Source organism: Aegilops tauschii, chromosome 6, assembly GCF_002575655.3.
Source record: "Aegilops tauschii subsp. strangulata cultivar AL8/78 chromosome 6, Aet v6.0, whole genome shotgun sequence".
Classification (NCBI taxonomy): Eukaryota; Viridiplantae; Streptophyta; class Magnoliopsida; order Poales; family Poaceae; genus Aegilops; species Aegilops tauschii.
The window spans coordinates 384,787,630-384,809,598 of record NC_053040.3 but is presented as its reverse complement, the minus strand read 5'-3'; the positions used below and the strand labels follow the sequence as shown (position 1 = coordinate 384,809,598).

The window sequence follows — 21,969 nt, the reverse complement described above, 5'->3', positions numbered from 1 at the left end:
CCGACACGGTTCGAAAACAGGAGCATGACTAACAGAAAAGACTTGAGGACTCGAGGAGTGACTCATTCCCAACCGGACCGGTTCATGAGGGCAGGGAGTACCCACGTGGCCACGTGTAAGGATGAGCCGTTGCTCCATGATGAGAGAGCCTCTACGTGGATCACGAGCTCACGTCTGACGTGACGCGAGGAACCCCACCTAGCCGCGTCAACCACGGCGTTTCTTCTTGCCACGTTGGCCCCGTAGAGATGCTAGCGGACCACAGCCGTCAGCTACGATCTGGAAAGTACTCCTGCCAACCAGATCACAAAAAGATCATTATCAATCGATGATCAAGTGAAATAACATGAATATTGCTTCCCGCACACCATATAACGCACCAAAGAGTATGACGCATTGTCCCTTTTTCTTCCCATATGTTGGCGGAAAATCTATGCATCAGTTTGCAGATAATATTAAGGGAAAAGTTTCGCACCGGCGGACCGGCTGAAAATTGCGCCCGTCCCACACGGTCGTCACGTATCTCAAGTGGCCCCACCCACCGCCCTCCTCCTTCAGCATACCTTATCGCTTCAGACGACCAGAGACCAGATCCACTCATCCACAGATCTCGCATCGCTGCCATCGCCTCCGCTCCGCATCTCGCTTCCACCTCATCCCGCGCGTCGCCGCAGAGACCCTCTGCAACCGGCGACGCGGTGCCGGCCGGGCATGGCCACCCCCTCCCCCGGTTATATCTTCTCGGCTGCCCCGCCACCATTTTTCCCCTTTTGATGAAGAGAAATGCCACCCTCTTTTTCCCCTGTGCTGGAACCGGCGGGGGAATTGCTTCAACCGACGGACGGATTTGCTTCAACCGGCAAGGATGGTGGTGGGCGGCGACGGCGATGGCAGAGGTGTGTTGCTGTTTTTTTTTGCTGGAACCACTTTTGATTTTTGCTGGAACCAGTTTTTGATTTGCTGCAACAGGGAAAAGATAGTGCTGGGCGGCGACGGCGGCGAGCGGCGATGGTTGAAGCAACATGAAGGCGAATCTGGTGTTGCAACCACCACAGCAACGACCGACGAGCGACCGGGACGGCGAGAGTAGATACTGAAGGCGGAGGGAACCTCTACTAGCGATAATGCGGGGCGAGATGCTGCAACCGGCATTCGTGGTGCTACATCGGGCATCACCGGAAGCTGGAACCAGCGTTCCCGGTGCTGGAACCAATGCACCATTTTTTGCATTTTTGCTACTACGGTTTTGTGGTTGCTACAACCAGTGTCAATTTTTGCTACCATCCCCTTTTTGATTTTGCTGGAACCAAGGCTCAGTTTTGCATTTTTCCTACCACCTGTGTTTTTATTTGTTGGAACAATACCCAATTTTTGCTACCACCATTTCTTGGTTTGTTGGAACGCCTAAATTTCCCAATTTTGCTACCAACGTTTTTTTGATTTTTGCTGGAACCATCATGCTGTTTTGCTACGGCAGGCATCAATTTTTGCCGCGTCCAATAAATCGACGGCGAGGTACAACACAAGCTCGACGACGGGTGTTGCGGCGCCCGTTGCCACCGGAGCTGCGGTCATCTCTACCGGAGTTGCAACGGCGGTGTGCACCGTGCACTCTGTTGCATGCGTGCCGACGAGAAACGCATGCGGCGACCAACGTGGAGGGCGGAGACCGACGGCGAGGGCGGTGACCAGTGGCGAGGGTGGCGACCGGCGGCGAGGGACCTGCGGCGGCGGTGCTTTGAGGGTTGTTGCCTTGGTCATCCATGGCGAGTGTTTGCCGCGGCCACTGCTTTTTTCGTGTTCCCCTCTGCTTTTTGTTGGATGCGATTATTTTATAGAAAAAAACAATTCGGAGTAGTGATCTAACCGCTACACGCAGTTAAATCGGACGACCGCGCATTGACCGGCCGAAAGTTTAGCCGGTGCGTCGGCGCCTATCAGTGCCTTAATATTAATCTGTACACACTCTGACAAAAAATGAAGCCGGGGATGTGCTATGGATGGAATAAATGGTCACCTCATGGTCAGAACACATCTATGCTACAGTATTGTTCTATTCAGTCAATATTGTTGTACTACCAGGTCAAAAATATAGTATATTTTATTGTACTACCAGTAAACCGAAGGTACTTAGAAACAGTGTGGATGAAGCGAAACTAGAACGACCCTAGCAGGGCTTTACATCGGTATTTCTCTTCACAAGCCCATCATTTTAGAAAACTGATTTTTTTTGTGGTTCTCTTTTTTGGAAACGATTATTTGGACAGGTCTTCTCTAGTTGATCTTAAGAAGGAACCATTGAGCATCTCCAGAATGATGACAAGATTTAAGATATCCAAGATTAACAGAAGGGGCAATAGGATGGCGCACGAGATTGCAAAGTTTAATTTTATTAATAGGTCTGATGGTGTGCTTCTTAATAGTGTTCCGCCCTGTGTGGCTGAAGTTGTAATGGATAATTGTATGAACGTTTTTAATTAATTAATATATAGGAAGGGTTTTCAAAAAAAAAGTGACCCAGCTCCCTGGGTCCAAACACTTTGTTTGGTCTTTTGTACGCAACCTTTCACTGCATTTTTGCAAGGCGTGTAAATTAAAGGTTGATGAGCAAAAGTAGATTTAGTATGGAATCAGAATCACGGTGGCCCATTTATACCAAAATCCGATAACACAAAAATATGTAAAAATATGAAGTAGATAATACATGGTATTAGGGCATCTCCAATGCGCACCCTCTTACCATTTTACCATCCAACGTGGTATCCATCGGCCGGTGGATCGGTACAGACGTTTGTTTCCAGCAAAACGGAGGCAAACCAAGTGGGCTTTGTGAGCATCGGGGTCGCTCCCATGCATGCGTCTATCACCATGGTCCCACCGAAAACCCTTCCCGCATCCTCTCCCGCATGAAGATGTTGCCGCGTATTCATTCCAGTCAGCGCCGCACCAAAGCGTCAACGCCACATTCATGTTGGCCCATAACGAACACGACTTCTCAATGGAGCCCTCATTGAAGCGACGCGCCAGCCGAGAGCGCCGCCCGCGCCATGTCTCAGTCACTTACGGTGCAATACACTAGGGTGGTCTCTCTGGGGGGAGCCCGGTAGTAGGCCCGCGTCAGGGCCTAGGAGCCCTAGCAGAAGCCCAACCAAAGGAGGGGGCCCAGAGACCAGGATAAGGATCATGAGACCATCTTGCAGTGCAAACCAAGATGGCGACGACGGGAGGTCGGTTAGATCCCTTGTAAACCCTAGCCCTCGTCACCAAGGCTAGGGGTAGTTCCCATCTACTTTCGTAGAACCATACTCTCGGTATACTCATACATCAACTCCATTGTAACCCCCTTGCACGAGGTGCTCCACCATCAATACAAATCAGAAGCACGACGTAGGGTATCAGTATTACTTCAATATGAGGGTTGGAATCTGGGTAACTCCCTCGTGTGATCTCCGATCTGGTACTTGTGGCTGTCACAATCTGGTACTTACAGTTGTGTTCGCCACCCTACCGAGGGTACTTAAGGTTTTCTGTACCGTCAATCTCCGCACATGTTCATTGTCGGAGAGACTTGATCGGACGACTCTCTCCGCATTCAAACCGGTTGCCCGTTTGTCTGTATGCCGACATTAAACAAGCGCAGCTGCCGAGAAATCCACTCTGACGCCCGCATTCACATAACACGCCGCTTAGCCTGACCGGCACCCGCATTCACACATCCTGTCACTTAGCTTGGTTGGCACCCGCTATTTATACGTGGTCGGGCCCGGCACGATCCACACTGCACCACACCTTCGCTCTCGATATACGTGGCCAGGCCCGGCACGATCCAGGCTGGCTTGCCGGTGAGCTTGCCAGAGAGCAGTGCCACCGCCCTTGTCGGTCCATGCCGGTATCACCTTGGAGCAGGCACGTGCGAACTTCGACGCCGTAATGACGGAAGAGCTGCAGGTTGAAGGAAATATGCCCTAGAGGCAATAATAAAGTTGTTTTTATATTTCCTTATATCATGAGAAATCATTATTATTCATGCTAGAATTGTATTAACCAGAAACTTGATACATGTGTGGATACATAGACAAAACACCGTGTCCCTAGTAAGCCTCTACTAGACTAGCTTGTTAATCAAAGATGGTTAAGTTTCCTAACCATAGAGATGTGTTGTCATTTGATGTACGGGATCATCCGTTAGCTTAGCATATTGATCGTTCAGTTATATTGCTATTGCTTTCTTCATGTCATGTACATATTCCTTTGACTATGAGATTATGCAACTCCCGGATACCGGAGGAATTACATGTGTGCTATCAAACATCACAACGTAACTGGGTGATTATAAAGATGATCTACAGGTATCTCCGAAGGTGTTTGTTGGGTTGGCATAGATCGAGATTAGCATTTGTCACTCCGAGTATCGGAGAGGTATCTCCGGGCCCTCTCGGTAATACACATCATAAGAAGCCTTGCAAGCAATGTATTACGGAATGAGTAAAGAGACTTGCCAGTAACGAGATTGAACTAGGTATGAAGATACCGACGATCAAATCCCGGGCAAGTAACATACCGATGACAAAGGGAATAACGTATGTTGTCATTACGGTACGACCGATAAAGATCTTCGTAGAATATGTAGGAACCAATATGAGCATCCAGGTTCCGCTATTGGTTATTGACCAGAGAGGTGTCTCGGTCATGTCTACATAGTTCTCGAACCCGTAGGGTCCGCACGCTTAACGTTCGATGACGATATTGTATTATATGAGTTATGTGATTTGGTGACCGAATGTTGTTCGGAGTCCCAGATGAGATCGCGGACATGATGAGGAGTCTCAAAATGGTCGAGAGGTAAAGTTTGATATATAGGACGATAGTATTCAGACACAAGAAGTGTTCTGGAGGGTACCGGGTACATATCGGGTCACCGGAAGGGGTTCCGGGCACCACCGGCAAAGATATGGGCCTAATGGGCCAAGAGGGGAAACGCAGCAGCCAGCAGGGGCTGCTGCGCCCCCCATATGGGCCGCACCTGAGGGAAAGGGAAAGAGGGGAAGAGAGAAGGAAGGGGAGGGATTTGGCCTACCCCTTGCTTCCCTCCTCCCTCCTCTTTCCTTCCCCCTCCGGTGGATATGGTAAGGGGGGCCGAATTGGACAAGGTCCCCAAGTAGGATTCCTCCTACCTGGGGCGCCCCAAGGTTGTCCCCCTCCCCCTCCCACCTATATATACGTGGGGAGGGGGAGCCTAGAACACACATCAACAATTGTTAGCCGTGTGCGGCGCCCCCTCCACAGTTTACGCCTACGGTCGTATTCTCGTAGTGCTTAGGCGAAGCCCTGCGCGGATCACTTCACCATCATCGTCACCACACCATTGTGCTGACAGAACTCATCTTCCTCGACACCTTTGCTGGATCAAGAGTTCGAGGGACATCATCGAGCTGAACGTGTGTAGAACTCGGAGGTGCCGTACGTTCGGTGCTTGATCGGTCGGAATGAGAAGAAGTTCGACTACATCAACCGCGTTGTCAAACGCTTCCGTTTTTTATCTACGAGGGTACGTAGACACACTCTCCCCCTCTCGTTGCTATGCATCTCCTAGGTAGATCTTGCGTGAGCGTAGGAATTTTTTTGAAATTGCATGCTACGTTTCCCTACACAGGCACCATTGGTGTGAGCGTTTCGATAGATGCTGAAGGACTAAGGCTACAACATCCAGCTCATCGACTAGCACCAACTTGTAGAGCGGCAAAATGGGTGACAAGTAGGAGAACGACGATGTCGTCGCAACCATGGTCGTGGAGGATCGAGGCTTCCTGGATGAGGAACGGGCGTCGTACCAGTCCACGCACAGACCCGCCACAAGCGATGGCGGTTTGTGTGTCCTGTGGGCGGAGAGGGACACCCTGTTCATGGAGATCGACGCAGAGGCGGCCGAAGAGGAGGCGTAGGCGACTGCGGACGATGCCAGCTCCGCGTCAGCTACGCTGGAACCGCACTTCGTGCCCAGCCGCCACGACCACGAGGCCAATCCATCCATGTCCGACACCATAGACACGACAGACTCGAGTAAGAAAGAGTAGTATATGGGACGCTGCCACGGCTTGGGTCCCAGAAAGGCTACTCCTATTCTTTCCTCCCGCGGCTTCACTTCCCGGGGCTCACGTCTGGTGAGCTTACCTGACATGGGGAAGACAGGACATAGGAGACGGACTTCGCCATGACCGACTGTCATTTAGATTAGTTTGAAAAAGTCTCGTCCGCTTTTGTTTAGTTAAAATGTGGCAAAGATGTATGATTTAAATGAAATTCATCCGATTTGCATAAATTTCGTCCGTTTTATTCAAATTTGTTATGAAATGTATGCGGGCCTGTTTGGATGGCCGACCCGCGTATCACTGCCCACTCACAAATACAATGTCTGTTATAGGGGTTTGCGTTGGAGATGTCCTTACAAAATAAAATAAAAACAGGGCCAATAAAGACTAGCCCTTGATGAACATTTTTTAATAAAAGAAACAACCGTGAGCACCACGCGTGAGCTGAGATTTAAACACGGGCGGGCTGGCCACGCACTCGCACGCCCAGCCTGTTCTCCATGGTACTACAAAATTGAAAGTCTAACCAAACGATGAAAACATTTTCTCATGAGTGAGTTTTGTAAATTTAACTAAATTTCTCTGTTCTCTTTAATTGATTTGCCAATACAATTCCAAGCTGGTAACGGAAATTCACACGGATATTCCAAAATTGAGCGGCTTTTGGGCCTCGATGGTGAACCTATTCTCATGTGGCCATAGCAAAAGAAAAAAAAGAGTGAAAATGACCGGACCCAGTATAAATGAAGAAGGAAAGCGTAGATTGCTTTTTGTCCTCCTCAAAATTTCCCCAAAACTCCTCTTCCCCTTCTTCTTGCCAAGGAAGCAAACAGCAAGCGAGGGCGTGCGCAAATGGCGGATTCGTCGGCGCCGACGCGGGTGATGATGGCGGTGAACGAGTCGTCGCTCAAGGGGTACCCGCACCCCTCCATCAGCTGCCGCTCCGCCTTCGACTGGATGCTCTCCAAGCTCGTCCGCTCCAACACCGACGGCTTCCACCTCCTCTTCCTCCACGTCCAGGTCCCCGACGAGGACGGTACGTGCAACCGCGCGCCCCCCTCGTGCGTCCCGTGGAATGCCCCACGGGTGGATTTGCTTGCTTGCTGCGTGCTTGAGGTGCTCGACGGAATGCGCCGGTTCCCTCTCGGTCGGCGCAGGGTGGTGGTGGTGGCGTGGCCTTGGTATGCGATGCCGTCGCGATGTGGGCGGTGGCTCTTGTTCGATCACAGTGTATCTGTTCGTAGCACGCCCTAGTGGTTTCAGATCGAATGCGCGATGAGTTCTTAGCATTGATCCGTGCTATCCTTACTGCAATCCCACTGTTCCTGTTCACGGGATGCGTCTGCTGCTGCGACCTGTGTACTAGACTAGTGTTTTGGTGTGAATCACACGAACTGTCGGCAGAAGGGGGAGATTATACTTCTGATGCATCCGCTCGTAGCATCCTTTTTCGGCTGCATATAGTTGACACGGTACTTTATGGGGAGCTTGTTCTGTTTCAGGGTTAGTCAATGGCATGTACAATTGCAGTAGGCTACTCACACTAGCTGGTGGTTGGTGCCTTGTTGGTAGTTGTTGCGGCATCTGAATTAAGTGTACCACTACAAGTGCCATGACCAGAAGCTGTGGCGGATGTACCAAGTGGCTCTGCCTTCATGGCCTGTTGTCTACCCTTGATAATGTACTGAACTGGACTGCTGGTTATGTAGATTTTGCTGTTTCTGGATAGAGGGTACTGCATGAGTGGTGTGATACTAGTGCTTTGTAAGTTGTGTAAATGCAGATTGCAGAGGTTTTATATCATCTAATCTTAACAAACACATGTGGTGGTACTACACAGTGTATTTTTGAATGGAAGGCATACTGCACAGTTTAGAAGAGCATGTCATTTGATTGATGCGCCCCAGTTGGGTTCACTTATGAAGGCATACTGGCTTGGGCCTTTTCAGCCTACACCTTACCCGTTGAGATATTATCTACCACTCCTCAGCTGTTTCTGCTGCCCAGTATTATTTTCTGCAACACCTTGTTTTTCTCGTGTTTGAAGAAATGCCGCTCTTGCAGCAATATTTGGCTCGTAATACCTATTTATGTCTAGTATCCTATTTAGTCCATTTTGGGGTGGAAGAGTATCCTCTTGCCTTGCTATTATAACTGCACAATGTGCTATTTGCTTCATTCAACCGTTCTTCAGGAATACAATGACTATTTGTTTGTGGGCACTAAAGTTTTTCTTGTCATGCCCTTAAGAGGCGTACCTACAGCAAAATCATGGGAATAATTTTTTCAAAGTCAATTCAAAATATTTTAAATGATTTACAAGAAAGAAGAGTTGCCCTTCAATTTTATAGTAGGATGAGCGGAGAGAAAGAGCTCCAAAAAATTAAGCTGTTTAATTTTACTTTGCAAAGGATTTCATGAATTAACGTGACAATAGTGAGTCTGCAACAGCTAGTCCTTTTGATTCCCATGGAATGGCTGGATGAAGTTAAAGGCACGTTGTGCCGTTATAATAGCTACTGCTGGGTATTACATATCCACATGAGTTGTTTACTAACTTTGGAATGTCCATCGAGTTGTTTACTAACTTTGCATGCTTCTTTTTCTCCATGTTTGCTATGCCGCTCAAACTAGTGTACGCGACAAAATAGCTTTTGTACTTTCCAGTGATTTAACCTGAATCTTTGTTCTGTTCTCGTGATTTTTGGACTAAAAGGCACTTCAGCTGATACTTGAAGTTCAGTAGAGGATGACCAAGAAGGCTTAGGGAGCACTTCTCTTGATGCCACTTAAAATGCTTTCCCCTCTTTGTCTTCTAAACCGTTCTTTTTTGTCACTTCTTCTTGCTGCTTGAAATAGCTCCTTGCTTGTAAGATAGCTGGGTAGTAAACTAACTCAGTCGGTGCTAGTGCTTTATGTTATAATATGGTATAGCTGATATCTGGTTAACAAATTGTTTGCATAGCAATCCTACCTGAGATGCACTGTCAGGCTCAGGGCCCATTTACTGTGGATGTTCAGCCTGAATTCTGATCAGTAAATCACTTCTTGTAGACTCATGTCACATGCATTTGCATGTACTCCCTCCGATCCGAATTAAATGATGCAGCTTCTATACAATGTCCAGTTTACATTGTATAGAGGCTGCGTCAATTAATTCGGATTGGAAGGAGTATCATTTTCTCCCAGTTTATCGTGAAACAGTACACTATGGAGTACCGAGTATTTGCTTAAACATTAGATATTTGGATTATAAATTTTTATCTGCCTGATGTATTTATGATTTGTCTTTGTTGCCTATTCAAAAGGATTTGATGATATGGATAGTATATATGCATCACCGACGGACTTCCAGAGCATGAAGCAGAGAGACAAGATAAGAGGGATTCACCTACTTGAGTACTTCGTCAACGAATGCCATCGATTGGGGGTAGTTACATTTTGTTTTTTTCTCCAGTACTGTAGGCTCCGGTCAGGAACAGTTGCCATTTTGGTTCCTAACAGCTTTTCAAATTATGCTGCAGATAAAATGTGAAGCTTGGACCAAACATGGGGATCCAAAGGAGGTTATCTGCCATGAGGTGAAGAGAGTCCAGCCTGATCTTCTAGTTGTTGGAAGTAGAGGCCTCGGGCCATTTCAGAGGTAATTTCAAATCACTTACCGTGTCAGGTTGAATATCATATCAATTTTATAGAAGGGTGTATGAGTATTCTTTGTTGTGTGATAACATGGCTACATGTATATTCTGATAAAATGGTTCATCAGCTAGGTGTGCATCTCATCCAAACTAAGATATATATTCACTATCAACTTTCTTTGGCAAAATTGGGCCGGATCGGATGTACTGTATTGTTGATGGGGGCATTTGAACAGTTGATTTCATGATATCATAATGATATTACAGTATTGTGCCTCCTCTGTTTTTATTTTTCTGTTTGTTACCTTAGTATAGTGGCAGGTTAACGTTGCTGTATTCTGAAGGAAGATACCGATCTTACTAACATGCCAAACACAGAAAATATCATTTTGCTAATTTTCATGCATGTTAGATGATTGTGTCAGAACAACTGTGTTTCTTTTACCAAAAGTTTGCAGTATTTGCGATAAGCATTGTACATGCAAGTATAGAACATCAGTTCTTGCATTTTGATCGTGTCAATTTTGGACTTCTGGTTATATAGTTATGGAGATCTCTAAGATGAGGGTTGAATAGAGGTACTTTGAATTAGATCTATTGGATAACCCACAACTATGTCTTACAGAACATGGGGAAATAGCCAACAGTTTTTTGTCCTCAAATTTGTGTTGATCACCTTGGTAACTTAATCAAAATGATTTCTATAATACATTATATTGGGAGCCGACTGTGAAATAGTTATTGTAGATAAAAACATTAGAATTTGGACGTTATTCTTTGATTTGCTGACCTTGAACTCAAATCTGAACGTACCACGATAAATCTGATACTGTTGAACTCTTTACATAGGTCTCTTTCGAATAAGTTGTATGCATTTTATCCTCTGGATTGGCATACCAATCCTCCTTCCCAATTTGTCATCATGATATGCTTTTCTTAGAAAAAAAAGGTATTGTATTCCTTTCATTTTAGTGTAGAAAAAAAAGGTAACCTGACATGGACTAGATGATCAGAGAACATGGTGCATTGTTATATGCCCATGCACCTTGTAGTGAAGTCCTACAGGTCTAGATTTAAGTTGTGGCCTTTCCAGTTGGTACGATCTGATCCTGCCATTCGCTCTGATTTGTGTTGGTGCTAAATACGGTCAAGTTCTGAAAGAAATTGCGAAGTGCATAGATGCAGGGTGTAAGTTCTTTACCACTTTGTGCGCATGCCTGCCCATTAAGAGGGATTTCGATATTCGTGCTCCCTAGACAAGATGCTGCCTTGTAAATCAAGCAACAGTAGAAGCGTGCCTAGCTATTGTGAAAAAGCCTATTGATAAACACTTTTTAAGTATTACTCTAGGAGAACGTGCCACTGATAAAAAGACGCGATGATTTAACGTCCTACTCGTACAGAACTAATCGTACCCCTTCCTCAAAAGAATTAATCATGCCCCTGCCTATGATGTAAGTGGTTTATCTGTGTAGAACTAGTACTGTGATACACAGGCAACCTCATGTACGTGTATGCTATTGCCCTACGTCATTGAGCTGTTTGGCTACTATTCAGGGTAACGTAGTTTGATTACAAATCCTGCGAACTCACTGTTTTTCTCCCAGTTTAAGAGATATATTTATGATGGGACGTAATCCTGCCATACATTACATCTCTGCAACACTTTATGGCACTGATGCAAGGGCATATTTACTTTGTTATACTTGTTTTTCACTCCCTCCGTCCCATAATATAAGAGCGTTTTTGACACTGCGGTGTCAGTGTCAAAAACGCTCTTATATGAGTAGTTTCGAGAAATAACTATTTTCCACATGGACTGATGCCATATGCTACGTTTGCACCCATAGCTGATAGCTGTGACAAAAGCGAATTTTCCACAGCCTAAATCTTGTCTTTCCAGAATAAGAACGTGTGAGGGTTTTACCTTCCCAGAATATTTTTCAAATCGAAATGCATTCTATCATAGAGTTTGTGAATGCATCCTTATGATGCAACCTAGTATATACATAGGGTTTCCTTTTTATGTTTTCAGGTACATTCGTTTTGTTCCTTCCTGTGTGACCACAATTTTATATGCAGCTTAGATTCTTCTTCTGACAAAGTGCACATCACTGAACTATGCCGTGTGACTTTTTTTATTCTGAACTGCTCCTATATTGTGGTCCATTCTTGCGGGTAAAGCAAAGCAGAATTTCCGCTTGAACTAAACGGCTGCTGTTTTTCGTTGCAGGGTTTTCGTGGGCACGGTGAGCGAGTTCTGCGTCAAGCATGCCGAGTGTCCAGTCATCACCATCAAGCGCAAGGCCAACGAAGCTCCGCAGGACCCCATCGACGATTGATGCTTTCGTGCAGCCGTGGTTACTTTGAGAATGGGACGTTCTTCACTGCTCGATGAATTAATATACAAAATACAATCTGGAAGTGACTGGGAACTGGTACAAACTTTGCAGAGCGCGCCCCAAAACTAGAGTGAAGAACGAAAACGCCATGATCGCCGATGGATCATGGATGCCTAGTAGTAAATGCCTAGCAGACACTCTTTATCATATGATGAGATGCATCAAGCTGTGAACCTAAAGGCTACTGTGATGATCATGAACCGGGCTTCGCAGAGACGAATGTTCCGCCCCTTAATTGCCCTTGCCTGACCGCGCCGTTCGCGGCCGCGGGGTACCTGAAACCGGCGTACTCCTTCGGCATGCCGACCTGGGGATGGAGGTGGTGCTGCTGCGGGCGCCCTCTGTTGTCGGCCTTGGCGTCGGTCTTCCACGCCGCGGGCTTCCCCGGCGCGAACTTGATCTCGAAGCCGTCGTCCATGTCGTGGACCACCGCGCGGGAGCTCGGCATGGGCTTCATCGGCGGGTACTTGACCTCGAAGCCCTTCTCCAGGTCGCCGCCGACCGCGTTGGTGCCGTAGTAGTGCTGGTCGGCGTAGGCCTTCTTCTTGGAGAGCCGGCGGCCGCACAGCCGCCCCGCCACGCAGGCGACGACGGCGAGGAAGGAGATGACGCCCAGCACGGTGAACACCGGCGCGAAGGAGCCCCTGGACGTGGTGGCCGGCTGCGCGTGCATGATGGGGTTGGTGGTGGGGTAATACGGCATGGGCTGGGTCATGGAAGCCATGGCAGCTTCTCCTCTCCTCTCTGCGCCTCTCGTGCTCTCGAAAACTACTCTGATGAGTCTCTGCGCTCAAAGGAAATGGCTTGCGATGGGGCGTTAACTTCGTGGGTAGTGGTGTGGTCCTTTTATGATGGAGCGGGGCAGAGGCCGAGGCAGAGGCCGGGGTTTGAATTGAACAAAATTCCTTTTCGCCCTCGCACTCCAAGCGCCGGTATGATGATGTTGCATCGCCCATCTTTTCACTCATTCTTTTCTTTTTTTCCCTCTCGCTCTCGCTCGCCGCAGAGATCTTTGAACGCATCGGACCGCGAGAAAGGCGCGCGCTTTGGAGCAGTTCAATGCGCGGGCTTGGCACAACGTCTCCCTCGGCATGCAGCCCGGTTGGCCTCGCGCTCACACTCTCACTGTAGCACAGTACTACTGTGCTGTGCTGCTGGCTCTCTGCTTTTGCTTTTGGACGTTGCATTGGATCAAAGCAACCGTAGCAGCGAGCAGCGGCGAGCAGGAGCAGGCAGGGACATCACATCGCTTTGGCTTCTTTGATTGCTTTCCCCCTCCGCTTTAGCAGATTGTGGGGGCGCAGAGGAATGAGCGCCTACTGCTTGACTAGCCACCTTTCTTGGGCATGCCGATCTAAAACGCCTCGCATATAATCAGACTCCGTGAGGTGACATCTTAGGCGTAGGGTTTGGTCTTGCTGTTCCATGATATTTGCTCGAATACGGTCTAGTGGTAGACATCTTCAGTGTGGGAGCCCTGGATGGTATTTTGGCAGCGTGTAGGAGGCACAACAATTCTGCCTAGGCACTGTACGTAGCAACGTGGACGTCGTTGTCACTCGAGCAGATGCATTCTACTGATTGAGCCACGAGACGAGAAGCATGCGTCGCAAAGGAATGCTCGACGGATGGAAATCGATAACCCTTTTGCCTACATACAGGAACAGAGGAACTGGACTACTGAACGGCGTAACGTAAAGCCCTTCAGATTACGCCAGCCTGCAAAATGTTCCACTTGGGCGACCGGCCGGAGGCGAGGACTGAACAGGATGCTTGCTTGCTACTACAGTAGTGCATTTGCTCTGCGACTGCGCGGCGCCACAATTTGGTCGCGTCACGCGGAGCTGCCGCTGCTTTGCTCGGCCGGGCTGTCCTGCTCCTGTCCGCAGTCGCACTCGAGAGAGATTCCTGCCGCTGCCCGCTGCCAGGTCCCAGGTGTCGTGTCGCCACCCATGCCCGTGTTGTCACCCTCACCCAGGTACACGACGACGGCAAGAGAAAAAAGCAAAGCTACCGGCGTCCTACTACTACAGTGCTAGTGCTACTGCCTGTCACTTGCCAAGCAGCCAAGCCAGCGTCTAGACCCGACCCCGGAGCATGTCCTCTGGTGAACCTGATTCACAAAATGGAAGGAGCGTTGTACTGGATGTGCATTTTGTGTGCATCGTGCTGCACTGCTACGAACTGGGCAATGCGGGCACGAGGAGAGCATATACAACCGGCCATCCCAAACCCTCCTCAAACATCCGAATGGATAGCCCAATCACGATCAGAAACAACCGACCTATCTGCAAGCCTCAAACCCCCTCTAAACATCTGGGTTGACCGGCACCTCTTATATCTAGCTAAAATATGAGATGCACATGAGGAGGCCCGGGCGTGACCGGGCACATTCGCCATGTCGGACACGGCCCACGCTGGCCCCCGATCCCACGTATATTTATCCCCATTCGCTCTCCGGACCAAATCCTAACACTTCACACCACTCCCCTCCATCACCCAACCTCCCGTCCAACGATCTCTCGCCTTCTCTGGCATGGCGGGCAGCGGATCCGAGTCCTACATCTCCAAATTCGTCGACCTCGACCCTGCGCAACCCTAAGGAGGAGATGACTGTCCGGCTTGCGCTCCGCCGCTCCCGGGAGGAGGCCGCACGACGGCAGCGCTCGGACTCTTTGCGTCGGGAATACATTTTGTCCGCCCAAATGGCGCATGGATCCGCCGCGAGGTGTGTCATCGCTGCCTCACTGGAGGCGGTGCGGTCCGTCTGGAGTCCGAACAATGTGGCAGACGCACAACCCCTTCGTTGGCGCGTCGAGTAGGAGGGGAACGCATGGGCGTCGTCCGACGAGAACATGGCGCGGCGTGCCCGCCGTGCGAGGCAGCGGGCGCTAGAGACAGCGGTAGCCCTCGCGGCGGTGGACGTTGGAGAGGCGGAGTCGCATTCTTCGGCGCCTCGACGGATGGCCTGCAACCCCGGGCGCCGCAACCGCGTCACGGTGGATGTCGGCGGCTCCTCCTAGTGCGGGTCCATCATTGATCTCACGTCCACCAGCACCATCAGGGCTACAAATTCCGACGAGGAAGAGTAGGGCATGAGAGACGGCGGCGCCTTGAGTCCCATGAGCTGGGCCATGTCCCATGTCCTACTTTGCCTTGCCAGCGACCGGACCAACACCCTGAGGGGCGTAACTGGCTACCGGATATGGGCACGGCGGAGCCGGACGGGCTCCGCTTAAAATTGGGTTTATGTTGCATACAATGGTATGAATTTAAGGTTGACGCGTTCGCGGGCGTTTGAGAAGTCGGATTTGCAAAGTCCGGTTGTAGATACTCTAACGTCTTGCCAAATGTCTTGCACTAGCGCGTTTTTTGTTTTTTGAACTTGATCTTGCCCTAGCACTTTGTACTACGGGTGGATTCTTTTTCTTTTCCTTTTGTAGTACGGGTAGATTCTCCGGTTCCCTTTCCATTATATTCGTGTGGTTTAAGTCGCGTGGGAACTCCTCGAGCCTGCCTGATAAAAGAGAAAACTGCTGACGCCTGAAATGGCGTGGTGGTACTCTGCTTTAGGACGCCATAGACCGGTTTTTTCAGTATATGATAGAGTACGTAGAGTGGTTGTCGCTGGTGCGCACACGAATGGACAAGTATACGGAATGCAGTCTCAGATTCTACTTAGAGCATTTTTTCCCATCGTAATACGTGTCTCATTGATATCATAACGAACAAAGTATCGTAAAAACCGACATGACAAAATTGAAAAAACATCAGAACATCTCTGAGTTTGACACCAACGCACGTCACCTGCCTCTGGTACCACCATAGCACCCACCAAAGAAAAGAATGACGAATCACCTCTTCACCCGAGCTCGACACAGCTCCATCGCTGATATGCAGCTTTACGGACCTCCAAGGTGGCTCACCAAAAGTGAAGCCCTTGCCATTGAACGAATCAGACCGGGGCAACACCCAGGACACGTCATCGAACTCCAGATCTGACACCCCACCACGGCTAAGACGCCGAAGGAGGAAACCGTACCTGCCATCCACGAACCACGAGCCCAACACATGTTCCGTCTTCCAGATGTCGTCGATGCAGACCACAATTTGCATCCGCTCCTGGACTACCTCCCAAGCTCCGCGCCGATGCTGGAGCAAACGCCGTCGCAACGGCAGAGCCCGAGGATAGAGGTCCACCACAAGGATGCCGCCGCCGCCACACCATCCTCACTTGAACAGACTGGTTTCCAAATCCATCCCCAACCATAGGACTGATAGCCTCGTCAGGGAAGGATCCGAAGAATCTTTATTCAGCGCCGTCATCGTCGCCGCCGAAGCAAGGACGATGAACAACCTAAAACCCTAGACTACGTGGGAGTAAAAACGATCCACACGCGTGGATCCGGCGACCCCCCTCACCACCGACGACCGAGATCCTCCAATGTGCACCCCGAAAACAGATATGGTATTTGTCCACGGACATGTCTGCGAAAAAACAGTCGGCCATCCATCCAACTATGTCGGCATACATTTTAAAATAAATTTGAATAAATCAGACAATTTTCATGCAACCACGATGTACGTGTGGCCGTCCGAGCCAGCGGCACTGCCGTCGTCGTCTGTGCCATTGTCATCGTCATCTTCATCGTCAAAGTGGTCCTTTCAGTGGAGGAAGGGCGCATAAGTGCGACAACCCTGCACGTCCGTTGCCTGGCACTCGCGAAGGAGGCGCTCCACTTCCTCATGCGTTGTGCGGAGGGCCGACGCCAACAATGGCCGAGGAGCCTTGTCGTGCCCTTGCCGCAGCCGTCGGCGACGACGGTCTCACTGAGAGACCACTCCTCGCTGATCTTGGTGAGCTCCCCGTTGAGGCGGTGCAGATGCCACACAACCGTCTCCGCGGTGGTCACTGACCAGTCGTGGGGTCCGGTGAGGGAATCCTGGATTATGGGGTCCCCGGGCATCCGGGCTATGTGACATGGGCCGGACTGATGAGCCGTGAAGATACAAGATAGAAGGCCTTCTCCCGTGTCCGGATGGGACTCTCCTTTGCATGGATGGCAAGATTGGCGTCTGGATGTGTAGTTTCCTTTCTCTGTAAACCGACTCTGTACAACCCTAGGCCCCTCCGGTGTCTATATAAACCGGAGGGTTTAGTCCGTAGAGGCTATCAGAATTCATATAGGCTAGACATTTAGGGTTTAGCCATTACGATCTCGAGGTAGATCAACTCTTGTAACCCCTATACTCGTCAAAGTCAATCAAGCAGGAAGTAGGGTATTACCTCCATCAAGAGGGCCCGAACCTGGGTAAACATCGTGTCCCCCGTCTCCTGTTACCTTCGATCCCCAGACGCACAGTTCGGGACCCCCTACCCTAGATCGGCCGGTTTTGACACCGACATTGGTGCTTTCATTGAGAGTTCCACTGTGTCGACAACAGAAGGTTCGATGGCCCGTTTAAACATCACCAACGACGCTGTTTCCGGGGAAACCTTCCTCCCCGGTCAACTTTTTGTGTTCAGCGGCTTCGTGCTGCGTGCCAACTCGATTGGCCACTTCGAACAGATCGACAGCTACGCCCCTGGTCATCATATCAGTTTTGGGAACCTGAATTTTGTCGCTGATATGCTAGGAGACTTGATCTTTGAAGGGTTCGCGGCCTCGACCACCGCTCTGGCCTTAGATCCGGAGCAAGCTACGGGGTCCGAAGAGGGGAGCTTGGAGCCCACCGGACTCTCTGCAATTATGGAGCTTACTACCAGAGATCCGGAGGGGACTGTGTCATCGGCAAGCCCAGAGTCAAACCGGATTCCCCTTATCACTGGAAAGCCGGACTCGTCCCCAGACGCTACTTCCGAACCCTCGAGGTCTATGACAGGTGAGCACGGCCAGGAGGCTTTTGCCCCGCCCAGCTCCAAACACCTTTGTTTCCCCGTCCAATCCTCGCCCTTAAGCGAGGCTCTAAACTTAATGCGATCCCTCGCCATTACAGAGGGATCACTTCCGAACTACGCCCAGCCCGGACTAGGGGCTGAGAGCGGGGAATTTTACGTCCCACCCACCACCCACTTCGTAGCCACTATCGAAGACTTAACCAACGTGCTCGACTACGCCTCCGAAGACATCGACGGAATGGACGACGATGCCGGAGACAAACAAGGCCAGGACCCGCCGTTTACCGGACGTTGGACTGCCACCTCCACGTATGACGTGTATATGGTGGACACACCCAAAGAGGATGACGGTGATGGCAGGAAGGATCCGGTTGAGGACAAGCCTGCTGAGGCACCACCAAAGCGTCGACGTTAGCGGCGCCGCTCAAAATCGCACCGTGATAAAGACAGCAATACCGGCACCGAGACAATAACACTCCGGAGAACACCGAAGACCCTGAAGCCCCAGCCGAACCCACATTCGAACAGGATGATCAGGAGGAGGGGCAAGTCAATCCCGGCGAGCCGGTCGGAAATGAGGATTCAGATGGACTAAAGTCCTGGCAGCCGAAGAATACGGCCTCGAACGCCCAACAAAGAGCTACCCGAAGCGCAAGCTACTACCTCAATTTGACGACGAGGTCCTTGAGCCAATACCTCCAAAGTATAAAGCTGCTGACGAGCCTGACCGACCACCATGTGGGCGGGACAGAACGACTACTTACGCCGAACACCAACCCGCACCACCCCGCCGTAGAGGCAGGGAGGTAGCAGCTCCGGGCTACACCTACGACCTATGCAAGGACCTGGACAATAGAGCCGGTCAGACCAGATCAATCTATGGATCAAGGGGGCGTGCTCCAACGCGAGAGGACGGCCACCAGGCCCGGCGCGACCAGCATAACCTCACCCGGGCAGAAAACCGAACACAGCTGCCGTCCGAACTCCGTCGCGACGTCGCCCGATATAGAGGCGCCGCACATCCCTTGTGCTTCATCGATGAAGTAATAGAGCACCAGTTCCCAGAAGGGTTTAAACCCGTTAATATTGAATCATACGATGGAACGACAGATCCCGCAGTATGGATCGAAGATTTTCTTCTCCATATCCACATGGCCCGCGGTGATGATCTCCACGCCATCAAGTACCTCCCGCTAAAACTAAAGGGACCAGCTCGGCACTGGCTAAACAGCCTCCCAGAAAACTCCATTGGCAGCTGGAAAAATTTGGAGGACGCCTTTCGAGACAACCAAGGTACCTATGTCTGGCCTCTGGACGCTGATGACCTAAGTCATATAGTCCAGCAACCCGGAGAGTCAGCCCGCAAACTTTGGACTAGGTTCTTAATTAAAAAGAACCAAATTATCGATTGTCCGGACGCCGAAGCCCTTGCGGCCTTTAAACATAGCGTCCGCGACAAATGGCTGGCCAGACACCTCGGCTAAGAAAAGCCGAAGTCCATGGCAGCCCTTACTGCACTCATGACCCGCTTTTGCGAGGGGGAGGATAGCTGGTTAGCTCGTAGAAGCAACAGTACCAGCGACCCTGGCACCTCCGAAGCCAGAGATGGCAACAGTAGGCCATGACGCAACAAACATAAGTGTCGAAACAATAATGACGATACCGAAGACACGACAGTCAACGTCGGATTCAGCGGCTCAAAATCCGGACAGCGGAAGAAGCCATTCAAAGGAAACAAAGATGGTCCATCCAGTTTGGACGAAATACTTGATCGGCCTTGCCAGATTCATGGCACCCCTGATAAGCGTGCCAACCATTCCAACATAAATTGTTGGGCCTTTAAACATGCCGGTAAGTTAAACACCTGATACGTCTCCAACGTATCTATAATTTTTGATTGCTCCATGCTATATTATATTCTGTTTTGGACATTATTGGGCTTTATTATACACTTTTATATTATTTTTGGGACTAACCTATTAACCGGAGGCCCAGCCCAGAATTGCTGTTTTTTGCCTATTTCAGAGTTTCGCAGAAAAAGAATATCAAACGGAGTCCAAACGGAATGAAACCTTCGGGAACGTGATTTTCGGAACGAACGTGATCCAGAGGACTTGGACCCTACGTCAAGACATCAACCAGGAGGGCACGAGGTAGGGGGGCGCGCCTACCCCCCTGGGCGCGCCCTCCACCCTTGTGGGCCCCCTGTTGCTCCATCGACGTACTCCTTCCTCCTATATATACCTACGTACCCCCAAACTACCAGATACGGAGCCAAAAACCTAATTCCACCGCCACAACCTTCTGTACCCGTGAGATCCCATCTTGGGGCCTGTTCCGGAGCTCTGCCGGAGGGGGCATCGATCACGGAGGGCTTCTACATCAAAACCATAGCCTCTCCGATGATGTGTGAGTAGTTTACCTCAGACCTTTGGGTCCATAGTTATTAGCTAGATGGCTTCTTCTCTCTTTTTGGATCTCAATACAATGTTCTCCCCCTCTCTTGTGGAGATCTATTCGATGTAATCTTCTTTTGCGGTGTGTTTGTTGAGACCTATGAATTGTGGGTTTATGATCAAGTTTATCTATGAACAATATTTGAATCTTCTGAATTCTTTTATGTATGATTGGTTATCTTTGCAAGTCTCTTCGAATTATCAGTTTGGTTTGGCCTACTAGATTGATCTTTCTTGCAATGGGAGAAGTGCTTAGCTTTGGGTTCAATCTTGTGGTGTCCTTTCCCAGTGACGGTAGGGGCAGCAAGGCACGTATTGTATTATTGCCATCGAGGATATACGATGGGGTTTATATCATATTGCATGACTTTACCCCTCTACATCATGTCATCTTGCTTAAAGCATTACTCTGTTCTTATGAACTTAATACTCTAGATGCATGCTGGGTAGCGGTCGATGTGTGGAGTAATAGTAGTAGATGCAGGCAGGAGTCGGTCTACTTGTCTCGGACGTGATGCCTATATACATGATCATACCTAGATATTCTCATAACTATGCTCAATTCTGTCAATTGATCAACAGTAATTTGTTCACCCACCGTAAATACTTATGCTCTTGAGAGAAGCCACTAGTGAAACCTATGGCCCCCGGGTCTATTTTCCATCATATTAATCTTCCAACACTTGCTATTTCTGGCGCCGTTTTTATTTTGTTTTCTTTACTTTGCATCTTTATCATAAAAATACCAAAAATATTATCTTATCATATCTCACTCTCGTAAGTGACCGTGTAGGGATTGACAACCCCTTATCGCGTTGGTTGCGAGGATTTATTTATTTGTGTAGGTGCGAGGGACTCGTGCGTGGCCTCCTACTGGATTGATACCTTGGTTCTCAAAAACCGAGGGAAATACTTACGCTACTTTGCTGCATCACCCTTTCCACTTCAAGGGAAAACCAACGCAGTGCTCAAGAGGTAGCAACACCGTACACAAGGGGAATGGGCCGTCAAGCGAGGACGACGAAGAGCCTCGGCCACCGAACACAGGGCGACAGAAGAAATCCGCCCCGAGGTAAAAACAGTGAATATGATATATGTTACACATATCTCCAAGAGGGAGCGCAAGCGTGCGCTAAGGGACGTCTACGCCGTAGAGCCGGTCGCTCCAAAATTCAACCCCTGGTCTGCCTGTCCGATCACCTTCACTCGTAAGGATCACCTGACCAGTATCCTTCATGGAGGTTCCGCAGCCTTGGTCCTTGATCCAATCATCGGCGGATTCCATCTGACCCGAGTCCTTATGGACGGCGGCAGCAGTCTCAACTTGATTTATCAAGACACGATCCGCAAAATGGGTATTGACCCGTCCAGAATCAAGCCTACTAATACTACCTTTAAAGGAGTAATACCTGGTGTAGAGGCCCGCTGCACGGGCTCAATAACATTGGAAGTGGTCTTCGGTTCACCGGAGAACTTCCGAAGTGA

The 21,969-nt window shown here is 49.6% G+C and overlaps 2 protein-coding genes and 1 long non-coding RNA gene across 3 annotated transcripts; 2 read left to right on the top strand and 1 right to left on the bottom strand.

Annotated features, from left to right (window-relative positions):
• The first annotated feature begins 445 nt into the window (after positions 1–445).
• Positions 446–2,010, top strand: LOC120966542 (uncharacterized). Its single transcript, XR_005760413.3, has 2 exons — positions 446–896; positions 970–2,010. It is a non-coding gene; the product is annotated as an uncharacterized lncRNA (long non-coding RNA).
• A 4,838-nt stretch (positions 2,011–6,848) lies between these two features.
• Positions 6,849–12,364, top strand: LOC109781880 (universal stress protein A-like protein). Its single transcript, XM_020340476.4, has 4 exons — positions 6,849–7,125; positions 9,398–9,519; positions 9,614–9,732; positions 11,961–12,364. Exons 1-4 carry the CDS (start codon positions 6,942–6,944, stop codon positions 12,067–12,069), a joined length of 534 nt encoding a protein of 177 aa, XP_020196065.1. The 5' UTR covers positions 6,849–6,941; the 3' UTR covers positions 12,070–12,364.
• Positions 12,089–12,967, bottom strand: LOC109781881 (uncharacterized). The gene has a single exon (XM_020340478.4). It carries the CDS (start codon positions 12,851–12,853, stop codon positions 12,323–12,325), a length of 531 nt encoding a protein of 176 aa, XP_020196067.1. The 5' UTR covers positions 12,854–12,967; the 3' UTR covers positions 12,089–12,322.
• Positions 12,968–21,969: the final 9,002 nt, after the last annotated feature.